General features: G+C 40.6%; 1 protein-coding gene across 2 annotated transcripts; it reads right to left on the bottom strand.

Annotated features, from left to right (window-relative positions):
• Nucleotides 1-1,947: 1,947 nt before the first annotated feature.
• Nucleotides 1,948-12,545, bottom strand: LOC118790214 (death-associated protein 1-like). Of its 2 annotated transcripts, XM_036547109.1 has the most exons (5): nucleotides 12,357-12,434; nucleotides 10,044-10,102; nucleotides 4,161-4,263; nucleotides 2,750-2,792; nucleotides 1,948-2,368 (listed from the first exon to the last, which is right to left on the bottom strand). In XM_036547109.1, exons 2-5 carry the CDS (start codon nucleotides 10,078-10,080, stop codon nucleotides 2,249-2,251), a joined length of 303 nt encoding a protein of 100 aa, XP_036403002.1. In that variant the 5' UTR covers nucleotides 10,081-10,102; nucleotides 12,357-12,434; the 3' UTR covers nucleotides 1,948-2,248. The 2 variants fall into 2 exon arrangements, with proteins under 2 accessions (XP_036403002.1, XP_036402994.1); XM_036547101.1 differs by lacking the exon at nucleotides 10,044-10,102 and having other exon boundaries at nucleotides 1,949-2,368; nucleotides 12,357-12,545.
• Nucleotides 12,546-17,179: the final 4,634 nt, after the last annotated feature.

Genomic DNA, 17,179 nt, shown 5'->3' on the forward strand with positions numbered 1-17,179 from the left:
AAACAAAGATGTACACTGTAATAAGGTCTGATTCCGGGTGCAAAATATATTTATGCCATTTTAAACAACCACAAAAAGAAAGTCATTTGAGTGAGGCAAATTTTTTTGGATCCCGTACATATGTTAATCTCCATCGACTAAGTACATTCAAAAGCAGTATAGTACAAGACTACTCTCCATTTTGAGTGAAAAATAAGATATGCTTTAATTGGTGACACAAATCAATCAAATATTTAGAAATTAACCAACCATACATGAAGCATTCAGTATAATCTGGATCAAGGTGTTAAACAAGACAGACAAAAATAAATGCTTGTGATTAATCCATAATTTTACTCTTATCTTTATATGATTCTATTTGCCTCTTAGGTTTACATGACTTACTAGTACAGTATTTTCAGTTCTCACATTTATTTATTTCTCTGTGTATGCTATATTGGTGAACTTTGGTAGTGAGCAACTTTAATTCCCTTACCTGAACTACTACCTATATTATAGTGCCATAATTTTGTGCAGCATACAAATGGGCTATCATCTGAAACAGATAAAATACTTTCAATCAAGTTAATTATATGTCACAAACAATTTGAACATACTGTCTCTTAGTGTGCTTAACCTGTGTGGAGAAATTGACATTGCATTGAAATCCAACCAAATATAAACACAAATACAAAACAAAGGGAATTAAAAATGCAGCTGCTTTTTGGAAATACGGTTAAGTGTAGCAGAGTGGAATTTTACCCAGGCACCACACAGCCTAGACCGGATATGATAAATGGAAAATAACTGACACAGAGGTCATCCTCAGACTGGTTCTTAAATTAAATAAATAAATATTACGCTTTAAAATTATCATCATACACATAACTGTTTATCCAAATTGCTTCTTGGACCAATAGGTTCTCAGGAAAATTCAATAATAGTACCTTGCATAGCATTACACTGACAAACCTATACAAGGTCAAGCCAACCAAATACTATTCTTAGGCACATTTCATTAACATATAATTACTTTTTCACCAGTTTTTAAACTGAATTATATGTGTACAATGGTTACCATAAGAGTTTTTCCCTGACACACACAAATAGTGTTAGTGCTTTTAAAGCAACCGATTGCTGCTCTAAGTCCTCATTTAGACAAAGATCTCAGGGCTCAGGTTGTTCCAAAACACCACAAGACCCAAGCCCTGCAACTGTATAGTCCTTCTATATTTGTCTATAGGCCAGTACAATTCTGATGTAAATAAATGTTTTCCATTAAGGCAATCAATCCAGTCATGAAAAATATTTTCCATAATTCCCATGTGCACTGCCTGCCATGAATCTCTTCAAATCATTAATATTTGCACATTCAGTGCATATAAGCAGGCCATTTTCTCTATTAAAGGAGCTGCCTGAGGTCTGAGTGCACTTTTACATAATGAAAATGTTACTATGTTACACAATTTCCAAAAATGGTAAAATACACCATGCAGCTCATCAACCAAATTTGGTCCTGCATGGGTCATAGGATGAAAGTCTTACTTAGGTGCTCTATTTCAAAATATATTCTAATTTGGAAACATGGTCAAAGCATCTCAATTTATGAGACAGCCAAAGACCGCCTTAATGAATTGGTGACTTTGGTTGGCCTGCTGAAATAGTTGAATATAACTGGAAATCCTCTATCAGGAGGGTATTAGAGTCAACATGCCATATTTGGCACCATTAAATCATTGTTAATCAAGCACAGCTCTCATAACTACATATTACTCAATTTCCACCATGTTTATGCTTGTACCCAATTAATTTGGAACAACAAACATGACATATATGAAAGGACTTATTCAATATTTTTCCTGTTTAAAAACGTAAACCTTAAAAAAACCTTAATAGCATAAAACAGTCATACCGTTAAATTAGTTTTATCCCAGGAAACACTTGGGTGTTTTTTTTTAGTTACCCACAATTAAAATTAAAATCATTTATCAGAAAGAATTATCTAATATGCCCATATCATGTTTCTTGTTCCTACTTACTGAGGGGTATGAATAAATGCCCTGTCTCTGTACTTTGTTCACATACACACTCTCTGATCCCACCCCCTTCCAATTTAACCCTTAGCAAAGCTAGGCTGTCATAGGAGCACAGGAGAAAGCAAGATAGACAGAGAGACAACACAAAAGAAAGGAACACGTCTGTGTTTGGTAGGCAGCAGCCACCCCTTCCCCTAATCCACTGTAGTGCAGCTGAGTGTGGAGGACGTGGCTCACTTGCGGGGCTGGTGAATGTGTTGTTTATTGTGATGCTGAGGGGGCAGTTTCTCCAGGGAAGGCTGAGGCTTCCGATGTGCTGCTTGGGATGCAGCTGGGGGAAAGTCTCGGTCACCCTGCACATACAAACATCACATTATACACAAACACACATACAATACTCCCTCTCTCTCTCTCTCACACACACACACACACACAATATTTATTTCGTGCAGTTTTTCATAATTAGTTACAGACTGTAGTTGCTTCATGAGCATAAACATGCAAACACCCGCATAAACACACAAACAAAGGCTTAGGCAGAGGAAAACTGCCTGTACACACACACAGATATAAGAGCACGAAAGCGGAGGGGAACAAGACACACAGTTATTATAAATAGCACAAATACAAAGAAATTGCAAATGCAAAGACACAGCAGAGAACAGAAGACAACAGGCGCAGTCACAGAGGATGCTGAAAGGCACACAGAGGCACTGAACGAAGTTCCATCATACCCGTGTAACTGCTCCAGCAATGACAAGTGCTGGTTTTGGAGGGCTGTGACATAAAAAAGAAAAGGGATCATCGACACTGCAGACAGTCAAGGAGTCATGTGATTTAAGGTTTACAAACAAGAACCAGTCCATAGGTGGTAACTCCAGCTGTGCATTGAAATTTTACCTCAGCTTAACACTTTCCATTGTGTAGTGTATAAGGTCCTAGGAACTAAAAGTGGTCTTTTGAACACTTTATTCAAGTGCATATCAAGTGGTCTTTATATTTTTCTAAGTTCGTTTTCAGAATAAGTGGATAAATAGGCAATGAAAATAACATAATCAAAACCCATTCAATAACAATATGTTCAAAAAAGTCCTATAGAGCCACAGCAAGTTTGGCATTTCTCCTTGGCCAAGATCCACCAACAATTTCTGAGCATTATGAGGTGATGAAGTTTAAAAAGCAAACATAAAGCAAATATTGGACATCAAACTTCACCACAGTAATGAAAAGCAACAAGAGAGCTGTGGTACAAGAAAGATTAAATGTAACCTAGATTTGTGTGCATTTCCTGAAGAAAATGCAATGTAATGATTGCATGTTTGCATTATTGGCCGTAGGCGTGAAAGGGTTAATATTACTATTGAGGTTGCTGTCTGCCTTCTTATCCCCCCTCCCTCTGTGTCTGACGCGGCTCCACAGCCTGAGAGAAAGCAGTGTGGTCAGGTGGCTTAGAGTGGCAGCTGAACTCTGCCACAACTCAAAAACTGTTAACCATACAGGATTTGTTTTGAGCAGTTTTTAATTTTCCAAACTCCAAAAGTAGTTTCCTTTCATACATTTAATCAAACTTTTAAAACACTTTAAATGTTATTTCAAGTTCCATCTGCTGTTTGATCCTGAAGATTGCCATTTCCTTGAAAACGCACTCATATTTGCCCATGGTCCATTTCATAAAAAGGACACCTCCCATTGAAGGCTTACGTTTCTCCACAAACATCACTCTCCTTGTCTGTCTGCTACATCTTAGTAAGGTCACTGTACTGGCACGCTCACTGACCACCACTGTCTGCCTCTCATCAACAGTCAACCAAACATCACACATTTGCTTTATGAAACCAGTAGTGAGTTCATGGGCTACCCAGTTCTGTACAGTGAAACTGCCTTAATAGCTATCCATGCCCATTCAAGCCAGGAATCAAATTTGTGCTGAGAGGGACACCAGCCCTAATTGGGACTTATGTTAGATGGTCATGTTAGATGTCAATACTGTGAAGTAACACCAAAAATATAACAGAAGGAAGCACAGGGCCAGCAGTGTTTTACTTGTTTGCTGGACTAAGAAAAGTACAAACAGGGCAACACATGTACAGTACAACAGTACAATACATATTAATGAGGTGAATATGGAGATTGGGGCCCTCTTACCTGGTTCCACTCTCCCACTCCGTACTCTCTTTGTCCTTCTCCAGGCCAGGGTGCTCCCCTCCTCCATGGTGCTTCTGAACAATGCGCTTCCCACCCGCTTTCACTGAGACAAGAACAGAGAAATGCACTTAACGGGCCACCTTATCCACCATGGCTTTCATTTTACACATTACCCATTAAATACCCAGACATTTAATAAATGATTTCAAGTAAAGCAAAGCTGTTAACAGCAGTGTCCAGTGTCAAACCTGCAACCCTTCTGTTACAAGCACAATTCTCTAACCACACCTCCACGCTGTGATCGCAGATTTCATCTACAGATGGTACACTGCAGTATTGTATGTCCCTGGAAAGCACAGATGAGCCTATACTGCAGAATTGGCCAATGTGCTGTAAAATGAAGGGTCTTCGTCTATAAAAGCACAACATGGTCATGTACAGACAGTAAGCTTCGTACTTGCAGGTTGTGCGTTGCCTAAATTAAATCTCTCAACAGGTGTATATCATGCATGTATATAGGTTCGGGCCCCTGCCATTAGAAAATGCAATGTTACAATAAAGAGAATACCAAACAGGACATGTGCACAGACAGAAGGACTATATAAATCAATTGCAATGGAGTGTATGGAGGGTAAAGTGATGCTGGAATATGAGGGAACATCTGCTCTGTTCTGCTTTGTTAAATTGGCAGCCATCCTTGTACAGAATTACTTACAAATACATTTAGATACTTTTATTTTTAAGCCATTTACAAAGCTGGGTTTCTACTAGAGGCATAGTAGAAACCTTCCTGCACAAATGCAGCATCACTTTTGTAATCCTGATCATCACCTCTAGCCTCTGCCTAGTGAAGTGTCTAGCCTACTACATAGCAAAATTAATCTATAATTTGTTTACATTATGCAGCTTAAAACCCACATATTAAGGGTTCTAATTAAACAAAAATTTTACACATTCACCAAAGGTGCAAGTTGGCTCAAAGCAATTTAGAGGGTGGGGGAATCTAACATTTGGTAGTTTGTCTGGCATAATGCCATACCTCAGAGCAAAACCAACACCATTACTAAATGAGTTAGTTAATATGAAATTATTACCTTGTGGGTGTGGTGACAGCTGGACATCATGATGGCCAAACCTCTCTCTTGTAATTTCCTCATTGCTGTTTTAAGCATGGAGGAGGTGTGGTTTAACCAAATTCACCAAGTTATAGCAGAGGAAAAGGAGATGCTTGTAAGCTTGATACAGGCATGGCAAAAAACTGCATTTACATGGAAACAATATTCTGGGTAATGGTGCTTACCCTGGTTAGGGTACCTTTCAAAATAACCTGTTTGCATGTACCATGAAATATGACCACTACTAATGTTTCCATACACATAGTAATCAAAGCATCTCAAAGACCTGAAGACCTGAAACGTACTGTTTCTCAACACTAGGATTGAAATGTGGGAAGTTAGCCATGTATACCTAGCTAGCAAAGAAGCCAATGTCAACCATCTGTCTGGTAGTTTTAGCGGTTAACATACACAAACTTGACCTCATTTTATGTTTAACAAACACTCTCACAGACAGTGGTGCACTTGTTGTCATGGCAATGCAAGCTTGCAATGCATTGCCATATCATGCAATTTCATGTCCTTTTCCAAACAACAATCTCTTCAGTTAATAGTTCAGTTCAAAACTAGGGTAAGCAAAGGGGGAAAATGAAAACTGCACAGGGCCACAGGCTTCTAAATTTACTGCGATCAGATAACAGATGTCAACCACAACCTGTCAGGACAGATGCGGTTTATGCCAACAGTTCTAAGAAAGAGGACGTTAGCAAGTACACTTGTGCACTTATATCCTTATATATTACACTGATGATGTTGTTCACTGCCTTGTTCCGTTTGGAGATGTGATACAAAGCACATGATGATCGACAGTGCTTTGGTTTAGGATGTTATTGCCAAGCATTAAGTTGGTACAAAAATACCACCCCCTTGTTTGTGCTGGACAGCCCCGTTCCACCTATGTTGGGCAAGAGCTGGGATTTTTGGATAAGGAAATTACCAAATTAGCGCAAGTGATGCACGAACAGAGAAGCCATTAGAGGGTTACCAACAGAGATTTTTCATGGCAGATACCAACATTGTAGACAGCCGAAAAGCTAATAGGCATATATCAGTCAAAGTCAAAGTCAAAGTCAACTTTATTGTCAATTCTCCAATACGCACAGGACATACGGAGGATTGAAATTGCGTTTCTCTCAGGCCCACGGTGACAATACAACAGTTCGACATAACACAATGACGACACTGAGAGACAAGAACAAGAATTTTCACAGAAAACAAGCTACAAATTACACATATTTACAGCAAGGGCATCCAGGCACATTGTAGGTTTATAAATATGAAGAATAAATATAAAAAATATAAATATAACTACATATTCCACAGGAATATGATGTAGACTGTTTTTATAAGTAAAGTAAAGTGACTGTGCAGATCTGTGTGAGTTTGTGTGTGATTAATGTTGGGAGTAGGGATGGGTGGAGAATAGTCCAGGCTTCAGTATGTGGGGGGGGGGGGGGTGGGGTGGGGTTCAAAGTTCAGTTCTGTGTTGGAGCAGATGGCTGAGGGAGGGAAGAGAGTTCAACTTCCTAACAGCCTGGTGGATGAAGCTGTCCCTCAACCTTGAGGTACGGGCCTGGAGGCTTCTGAATCTCCTCCCCGATGGGAGGGGACTGAAGATCGTGTGCGAAGGATGAGTGGGGCCGGCAGCAATGCTCTGTGCTTTACGGGCTAGGCGTGTGATATCAGCCAATATCCTTTTTTATTTTAGGGTTAAGTCTTGATAGCCCTTAAATTTACTTCAGATCCTACTAGGGATGCACGATATTGGATTTTTGCCAATATTTTCAAACTCATTTTGGCCGATGCCGATACCTATATAGTGTGTGTGTATGTGATATGTACATATACATATGTACATATATATATATATATATATATGTATATATATATATACAAGGTCTTATTTCCCATCACGTTCTCTCCTTATGGAGCCGCAATATTTATTTTGAATGAGCAGAGACACAATAAAGTTACAAAAAATGTTATTTGCTGTCCAGTGTTGTTGTGTAAGTGTACAAACACAAAAATTATGCCCTCTCTTTGAGTCCCAAAGCAGGAACTAGGCGATCGCAGGTTGTCTTGTTTTATTTCCCATTGCAGTCTCTGCTTCCTGAGCCGCATTATTTAAAATTTTTCTCATGCCCCTCCAGAAGCAGAGTAAAGCTTAGCAGCACACAGCTAGCATCCTCCCAGAGTGAGAAACGTAGCTATATATTTTACCCCTCCTCGCATCACTGGTGCTTTACAAGCATTGCAAATCACAATTTTGTTATCTGTTTCAGATACTTCAAAATACTTCCATACAGCTGACATATTGAAACTTGTTGCTGGCACTCATAATAAATATTTAGCATCATTGCGTGCACATAGTTAACACATCACCTTATCGGCCTGACACATCAGCAGTTTTCATATCTGCCAATGCCGATAATTAACGTAAGTTTTTATCGGCCTATACCGATGCTGTGCCGATATCATCGTGCATCCCTAGATCCTACCATTAGCCATGCCTGTGCACTGTGTCTTCTTCCAAAGTTAATTGTCTTTTTTTAAGAGTAGAGCAAAAAAGGAACTTATGCATTGGGTTAAACTTAAACATATATGGAAAAGGGGAATTACACCAAATAATTCAACAAACTACCACTTGTATTAACAATATTCCCTTATAAAACAACTTTAGTAAATCTGAACTACATTGAAAAAATGCCCAGAATAGATCAATTAAAAGTGAAAACTACTTTGGATTAGATATTCCAATGAAATTTTCATAATCCACAATATTTACAGTAATTCAGTCTTCCACAGATGATTTAAGAAGTTAAGTTGTTATTAAAATTGGTAATGTTAAGATGTGTCAGCGTAATATCTGGCTAAGTAAAGTTGATTAATTTTGCACACCTGATGTAATCACTGATGTTGCAGCAAAGCATATGCGTAGACTACCATTTCTAAGAGCCTATCAGTCTTACATTCATCTATTTATGACACTATACTTTGCATGAGATGTGGTTTCAGAGAATTTCCTCATTCTACTAAAATAAACCTTTGTAGCAATGTGTGCAGGACTGCCAGTCTGATAAATGTTAACATTAAGGTAACCCAGACACTAGCGAATAGCCAACTTTCTACAATGATGCTATGCAGTACATAGCAGTGGTACACAGAAGTAACACTGGCCCACGGCAATAGTGCTACACAGGGTTAATATATAACAGGAATTAAATATAGCCTAATACAACAAACCAAGAGACAGTGTTCGCTGCAAGAGAAAGAGCCTAAGGTTGCCACATTGCTATGGATTCCACTGCTTTGTTTGTATAGTGAAAAACTTTCGGCGATTCAACATCTCATATGAGCAATTTTATGCAGCCATTTATATATATATATATATATATATATATATATATATATATATAAATTTTTTTTTTTTTTTTTTTTTTGTTAACATCTGATAAAATCACTTAGCAAACTAGGTAGAATTTCTAACAACATGGTGGTGATAAGCGAGCATGGCTAGAATAATTTAGCTACATAGTCACGGCTGTTTGCTACAAGTGGGCTTAACAGGCTGCCAATAATCTGTTCATACTTTTATTGTTGATCATCACTAATGGATACCTATACACGTTTAATATTTTTGTAGTATTCATATTAAATGACAAAGGATATACATTTAGACATATACATTGGGTTAATATACCTTCTCCATAGCCTAAAACAAATTCCAGCCCCCCAGTACTTCTGGTTAAGCAATGCTGCATAGTTACCTGATTCACCAGGGGAAAGAGGCATAATAGTCACACTTCAGAGAGCACCCAAAGCCCAGTAAACATAAATAATTTAGTAAAACCTCTAGAAGCCATTATTTTTAATTTGCAATTATTCCATCATTCTGAAAAGAACTAAGTAATAAAAGTCCTGAACTGAAGAACGGATTTCGTCTTTTCTCTATATGAATTGAACAACATTGTGGTGTATGCTGGGGTCTTGAGGCATAAAGGACAAAAAAGAATGCGACAGTTTATGAAACAGAAACATCAAGCTCCTGTCTGTGAACTAAAAATAAGACACTATTAAAAATAATGACCCAATGACGGGACCCGTGAGATGTTTTGACAAATGTGGCAGCTTTTTTTATGATAAATAGGGAAAAGTAAAATTCACTGAAAGAAGGGAATGAACTGAATGAACCAGTACAGTCGATAAATAGCATCAGACTGACATAGTCATGGACTGAAAGACCTGAATGAACTGTAGGCACTGAACTATAGAAGTTGTGATATGCTGCCTAGACAGCAGCCCATCTCAATGTAACTTTTTTCTGCACTCACGGTCTTTTTTTGATGTTGAGGATTTCTATAGGATGATGTCGTTGTCGTTGAAAACATACTGGAAAAGTTGCCTGACTGGTGAGACAAATTAACAAATCATTTAGAATAATGAACCAGTGCATACAGGACATTGAAAAGATTAATTGGTCCATAAAATGCACACCACTAATTTCATGACAAAGAGGAGCTCTGTCAAATGGTTGACATTTTCTTTAGTGAGTATGAAAACATTCCCTTTTTCCACCTTCAACTAATGTCGGTGCAGTTTTGTCATTTTTAAAATCACTCTTTGTTGAAAATGGGGCCATTATAATCAGGACCACCTTATAATCCAGCCAATACAGTTAATAGAAGCAATGTACACATTATTACAACCAAACTGTACATTGACTATATACTTGTAATGATGGCTCAACATTTTTCCTTCAGGCGCTTACCTAACAGGCTGCCTTCTCCATAGCCCTCGTCTCTCATCTTTGCAAATAAATGGCTGTTCCTGAAGATGAAAGAGACTTGTAAGGATCCTGGGTACTTTGCCACAATGTTTCAATGTTGACTTTTTTTAAAATTAACTACAACCTCTACATTCATCAGGTTTTAGTGCGCTTTGGTTCTGTGCACATTAACTGAGTGGTGGGGGGGATCAATGGAACATGCGTGCTCTCAAAGGCACCCATCACATTTGAGAAGCTAATGGTGTTCCACCCATACAGTGCTTCCCAAGTGCTGGGCAAGTGAATGTGCTGGCGCACTCGCCAAGCCACCTTAACTATGTTCTCATGAACGTTGACACCTTCTTCCCCCAGGTGTTAGTACAATTAAATGCTGAAATTAAAATGTCCTCATTTCGACACTCTGTGTCCTTACTTTGCATCTATCCAGCAGTATTCTATGACAGAATTGTTTGAGTACTACTTAATATGTTCTGTGTGCAGTTGTTGGTCCTTGCAAACATTGTAACAGAGAAGAATATTTAACACCTGCAAGACAATGCATGGTTACTGAATACATTCTGAATTCTATGTTATCCATGGGTGTCATGAGGTAGTTATTACTAGCTCCTTATCATTCTTATCATTACCTTGTTTTAAAAAGATATCTAATACATAGCTAGGCAGCCAAATAAATTGTGAGCTAGCTCATTGTTATAGCTGGTGCTACCAACTAACAAGTCCAGCCAAGTAGCCACTTTATATCCAAATTTACAGGCACTTGTGTCCACCGTGTTCTTATTTCAGATTTCACCGTGTTCTTATTTCAGATGTTTAGCCTGCTGACCGCAGATGAATGGTTTAAGCTGCCTCTGACTGTAACAAAATACTGCATTATAGATCATCTACTTCACTCCCTAACAGCAAAACCATCAGTTCTACAGACTTGCTCAGAAAGGGTTGCTGTAGTCATGACAAATCCCCTCCACTCCTATGACATGGGGACACACTTCTTCGGAATCATGCTCCCAAATGAGGGTGTAGGAGGATATTTGCGATGCAGCCCGTACGACATACAAATACGTGTTCCAAACTGAAAAAGCATTGGTCCTATTTTTCTCACATCTGTGTGCCTGTTTACTAAATACAGAAGGCCCTTGCCATCCATGGGGAAAACTGCAAATACTGTGCTGTAACAATAAGACATGTGCAAACAAGAATTTGCTAATCACACACACACAAACAGACAGACAGACAGACAGACAGACAGACAGACAGACAGACAGACACACACACACATTTCATGTAATGTAAAAATGCAACAGTGAAAAGGCCATTGATGTGTACTTATGTATAAATGCAATACAGGCAGGATGGTTGGGTCACCAACCTTGTGTACTTGATATGTAATGACCCATGTGTCTTGGCCAGGAATTCTTAGCTCAAATGTTTCTCTTTGTAGAACACATAATAAACAACAAAGCTATAAACTTAACATCCATAGCTTTCCATAAGTCATATAAATCTCCATGAAGACCTTCAAAACAGGTTGCTAGGAAACAGTGTTTACAGATAAAAAAGGATGTGCAAAGGTCTGAAATGTGTGTCAATTTCAAAATGTCGACAAGCTCGCTCACATCAATATACAGACACTTTGAGACCGAAAATAATTACAGGTATGCATACACCCTTTCTGTAAAACATTAGCCAGCTAGGACTATATATAAACAAGAAATCATCAATCAATAACCACCAACAATAAAACAACAGCACTTCCCACTTAAAAAAAAAACACGGCTTAAGAAACCCGTTCTTCCTCACGCACTTCTCTACAGTAAAGGAGGATGATAATTTCTCAACAGAGATTACCTCATGTAGACCTTGCAGACAATTTATAACATCATTTCCGCCAAGCGACGTAAAGTAGCAAAAAAAAAGAAGAACAGACAGTTGAAGCGACACATTCGCTTGGTTTTAACCAAACAGAAAAAAATCACATATACTACCAACGACATTTAACTTTGGTTACTGGTTATTTTAATATTCCCTCAAGGTGTAACTACACCTACGTAGGCCACCATAGCTACACAAGCACTTACGCACGCATACCCACCCAATAAACCTAAGTACAAGCAAACGCACACACACGGTTGGTAAAGAAAAGATGTACACACCACATAAAAGTGTTTGGACTGACAATATTGGCATTTGAAGGAATTTAAAGAACATCAATAAAATTCTGTGTAACTGGCTAAGCTGTCTTCCTCGCTCTTCCTTTTAGCTGGGTAGCTAATAGCTAGTAACAATAACAATCCGAACCTGCTGGAGGATGGCCACCTTTTATGATGGTTTTCTCATTCAGTGGAGAAGACATGTCCAAAATAACAACTTCTTAAGACAACTAAAATAGAATTAAAAAAAAAAAAAATCTGATCAGTTTCTTATATTCTACGCCTCTGACAAACAGAGAACGACAGGGGGACTGCGAGTCCACTTTCTTCCTGCTTCTGCCTGTAGAACCAAAACAAACGCATGTGATGTGGGCGGAGTTATAACAACAGCTTGTCTTTGGATGCTTGAAGTCGATAGTGCAGGATGTTTGCCCTGATTCACCTTCATCGTTAGCTAAGACCACAGTTTCACCTTGCTAACAAACAGGCTGTTGTACTATTTTCTGAGAGGAACACGACGATTGGACGCGCTACGTTCCTCTGTGACAATGCACACTTACCTATATACTATTACTATTACTAATGTAATACAGAGAAATATAAGTTGTATTTAAAGTGTGTTGCAAGTGTGTTAAGCTGGAAAGTGTTTAACATTTGTTTATAACTTAAGCGAATTGATGCATTGATATAATTACTGAAGTGTTCAATTATGTGCTGAGGAGACGAATATTCTGAGAAACAATGCAACATAAACAGGTACAGTTACACAACTCTTGTACTGAATTACAACTGACGCTGCTTAATGGCAGAAAACGTGAAGGCTGTCAGGAATAAATGAACCAAGGTCTCAGACCAGACAAAATCCCTATAGAGAGGGTTTCCTCACTGTCTTATCAAGGAAAGCAGAATAGATGCTATTTGCAATGTGTATTAAATCACATTTATTTCCAATGTAAAAAAAAATGTAAAACGTTGTGTATATTTTAAAGATAGCTCACAGTGCAAGTTGAATCAAGTATAAAATGCATTGACAAAATGTTAAAGAACAGATATTTTACATAACTTCCTATCAAATCATTTGCCCCACACAATTAAACTGACAGTAATTTGACTGACAGTAAGTACAGCATTAACAGAACCATTGTCTTGTTCAGATCTACAGTGCTACAAAAACTAGGGGAGAAGTGCACAAATTTAAGTACCTGGTAAAGTAGTTCACAAGCAATGCACATGCAAGAAAGTTGAATAGCATGCTAACCAATACCTTGCATGCTAGTTAAAACCTCCACTGTTAGTAGGACTGCTAGCCTCTAAGTGGCTAATATTCCATTTACCTCAGATATTTTATTAACAAACTCATAAGTCTACATTGAGGGTTAGATATGACAAATATTCTGGAAGACAATAACAAAGCCGAAATACACAAAGCGGAATTTACACATGGAAAAACCCAATGTTATACCTCTTCTGTACTTCATAGGACTCCATTTAACACTGGTTTTCTGCTGGATGGCAGGTGTGCCATTTATGGGTTAGCAGGGCATACCCATGCCTTTGCAGTATCAAAAATTAGGCCTTTTTGGGTTTTTGTCACAGAAATGACCACAATGACCCTGAGGTATACCTCTAACTCTCAGACTGAAAGTATGTGCAATCTGATCTCATATCTAACCTTACAGAATTTGCATTCAGTCTTATGGGGCTGCACAATAAACGCCCAAACCTGGACCATTTTCACTGTCTTCCTTATCATTATCATTGTTGTTCTTCTTCTTCTTCTTCCTCCACTTCCTCCACTCCACAATTGCCCCACTGTATGACATCATCGATGATCCTTCAGGCTCCAAATTTACATTTATCAATTTCTTTGGCCTCTTCCCATATTTTTCCATTGGCTCAACTGTACATCAGTTCCTGTCCTTCGCAGAAAACATATCTAAGAACAGTGCTGATACAGGGATATAACCCCAACAGCCTGCACAAATATTTGCAAAATACCGTAGCTGTGAATGATGTTATGTCAAGGGAAGCTATTATTTTGGGATGCTAGGTGGAGAAACATATTTAGTCCTGTCATTTTGTCTACTTTTCCAGAAAGGGGGCGTGGCTAATACTAATAGCTCACAGGGTCCCAAGGGAATGTTCCCATTATGGTTGATAATTCCAAATAGATTATTTTTAAGGTACATTGTGAAACTGAGGGTGCAGTTTCACCCTTGCACTGGGTTCAGGATAATGTTGCTGTTGCAGTGGTGTGTCGGTCAGAACACAGGAGTCAGGTTTCTGGTTCAGTGCTTTACTGAAGGATTGCAGGTATATGTGGTTGGTGGTGTGTGTGTGATTGTATGAGTGACAGAGAGCCTCCCTCACCGAGTGTTTGTGTGTATGTGTGTGGTCTCATAAGCAAAGACGCACACAACAACACAATCTGTCCCCAAGAATTGGGTGTCCCCAGCTCTTCACCCCACAGGAACTGGTGCAGCACTGAAATGGGGGAGGTCACCACAACTTTTATATTTTCCAAAACCCTTGGTGCTGTTGGGGTTCCTATTGGTGGCCAATGGATACAGACAGGTCAGAGGGCAAATGGTGACCTAGAGGCTGTCCTGTGCACCTGTGTGTCTGGTGCACCTGTGTGTCAGGTTACCTGTGGGAGTGCTGCTGATAAGGGGAGCAGTAGGAGGGGTTTGGGCAGGTTTCAGCTGGTCAAAGGTGCTAAACAAAGGTCTGTGAGAGGTGGTGGTGGTGTGCTCAAACAGAGGCAATCAAAGGGATGTAGCCCTTTTTAACAGCTGCCCCCAAATTTCTTTGGAAATTTGAACATTCCAGAGGGCCACATGCCAGGCCCCCCATCATGTTATCCTGCGCAGCTGAGGGCAGTACATGTCTTTTGAGTCAGAGGGTTGCAGACGAGCAGGGGGTAGGTCCGCTGTCGTTGGGACCACTAGCTTCGCTTGCCACCGTTCACGTTTCACACCACTGCATTGCTGACGTTGATGGGACCCCCTTCCTAGCAGATTCCAGGACTTATGAACAGGTCTGAAGCCACCAGACTTGGGTGACAGGGCTATCAGGCGGCTGCTGAAGGAGTCCTACCAGGGCATGGATAGGGAGAGCGAAGTCATCAAAGGCCTGCCCATCCCCTGGACAGATAGGAGGTAAGGGCATGATAGCCGTTACCTCCTTGAATGCCAGTTGCCATGGTTGTCCGTAACAGTCATGCAGCGGCTTCATTGCCCACATGAAAGGGTCAGGGGTCTTTTAGAAGGTGAGTGCCAGCCTCTGGGCCTGTTCTACCTTCAGGTGGTTGAGGAGCATGTGGTACTTGTGCTGCTTGGTCTCTTCAGGATTGAGCAGGTTTTCAAGGGCCATCCACAGCATGGTATACTCGGTCTTATCCTCTTTTCTCAGATCAGTGGATGACGCAGTCAACATGGGGCTGCACTACATCCCGCAACACCTTGACAGCCCAGGGACATATGCAAGGATCCTGTTTGTGGACTTCAGCTCAGCGTTCAACACCATCATTCCAGAAATCCTCTCCTCCACAGCAGCTGTTGAGCCAGTTCTACACCGCAGTCCTGTGCACATCCATCACGGTCTGGTTTGGAGCAGCCACAAATCAGGATAGGAACAGACTGCAGCGAACAGTAAGGACAACAGAAAAAATAATTGGTGCTCCCCTGCCTACCCTCCAGGACTTGTACTCTTCAAGAACCAGGAGGAAAATCATTACAGATTCCTCACACCCTGGACACAACCTTTTTCAACTCCTCCCCTCCAGCAGGTGCTACAGAACCCTGTACACCAAAACTTCCAGACACAGGACCAGTTTCTTTCCTCATGCCATCACCTTCATAAATAGCTGAGCAGTATCATTTGCTATGTCATTATTGTTGCTTGCACCATCACACACACTTGCACTTTATGTATGTTTTTTGTCTGTACCTGTATATTGCTTGTATATTGTGTATTTTGTCTGTAAATAAGATGTACATTGTTTCTGTATATTGTCTCTGCATCTTCTGTATATTGTCTGCACTGCTGAGAGACACTAATGGCCGGAACCAAACTCCTTGTGTGTACTAACATACTTAGCCAATAAATCTGATTCTGATTCTGATCTGAAAAGGTTGGACCTTCCATCCTCTTGTAAGACTGTCTTCACACAGCAGGGGGTGCTGTTCCTGCTGTCTGTGGCAGAGAAGAGGTCATTGCAGCTCCTGGGTGCTGCATTAGCCAGTGGTAGGGAAGGGTGGCAACAGGCTGTGGGTAGCGTGTCAGGTGCAAATTCACGCCCATCACTGGCCCCTGTGGTGGATACTGAATGGGCTGCAGGAGGACTGGGTTCTGGACAGGGGTCACAATAACCTGCATGGCAGGGGGAAATCTTGGCTGAGGCTGGGGCTGTGGCAGGTGAGGGATCTGGCCCTGTGGGTGCTCCCCCTGTTGGTTTGTGCCTTGGAGGGGCTGGTTGCTGTGGTAATGATTGGCTGTGAGCAGCCCTGTCAGTTGGGGTGCCCTCTCTCCCCCGGTGGCAGGTGGTACAGGGCAGTGGAGATAGACGCTGAGGAGCGGCTCACTGGTGGCGGTGTCGGGGGCAATGGCAGCAGCTGCATGCGATGCAGGTGCACTGTCAGCTCCTGAACAGTGGCCAAGGTTGCCTCTGGGTGCATGGGTGGGGTGCGGGCCATGTGAGGTGATGCCTGCCTGTAATTGCAGCGTGAGGACCTGGCACTGAAGGGAGTGGAGGTAGCAGAACACTGCAGTATGTGCTCTAAGAGCTTGGTCTGTCGCCTCACGGTGTCCAGGAGCTGCTGCACAAGTTTATCTTGACCTTGTGGGACCGCAGGTGACTGACTCTGCTGGACTGGGGAAATATTCTCTGGTGGTCTAAGGGGGGTCATCTCAGCCTGTCCCTCCTGCTGACTGGCATGGACGTCCGTGGGTCTGTGGGTGCTCCTCTCTACA

The sequence above is a fragment of the Megalops cyprinoides genome, chromosome 1, assembly GCF_013368585.1.
Source record: "Megalops cyprinoides isolate fMegCyp1 chromosome 1, fMegCyp1.pri, whole genome shotgun sequence".
NCBI classification, from domain to species: domain Eukaryota; kingdom Metazoa; phylum Chordata; class Actinopteri; order Elopiformes; family Megalopidae; genus Megalops; species Megalops cyprinoides.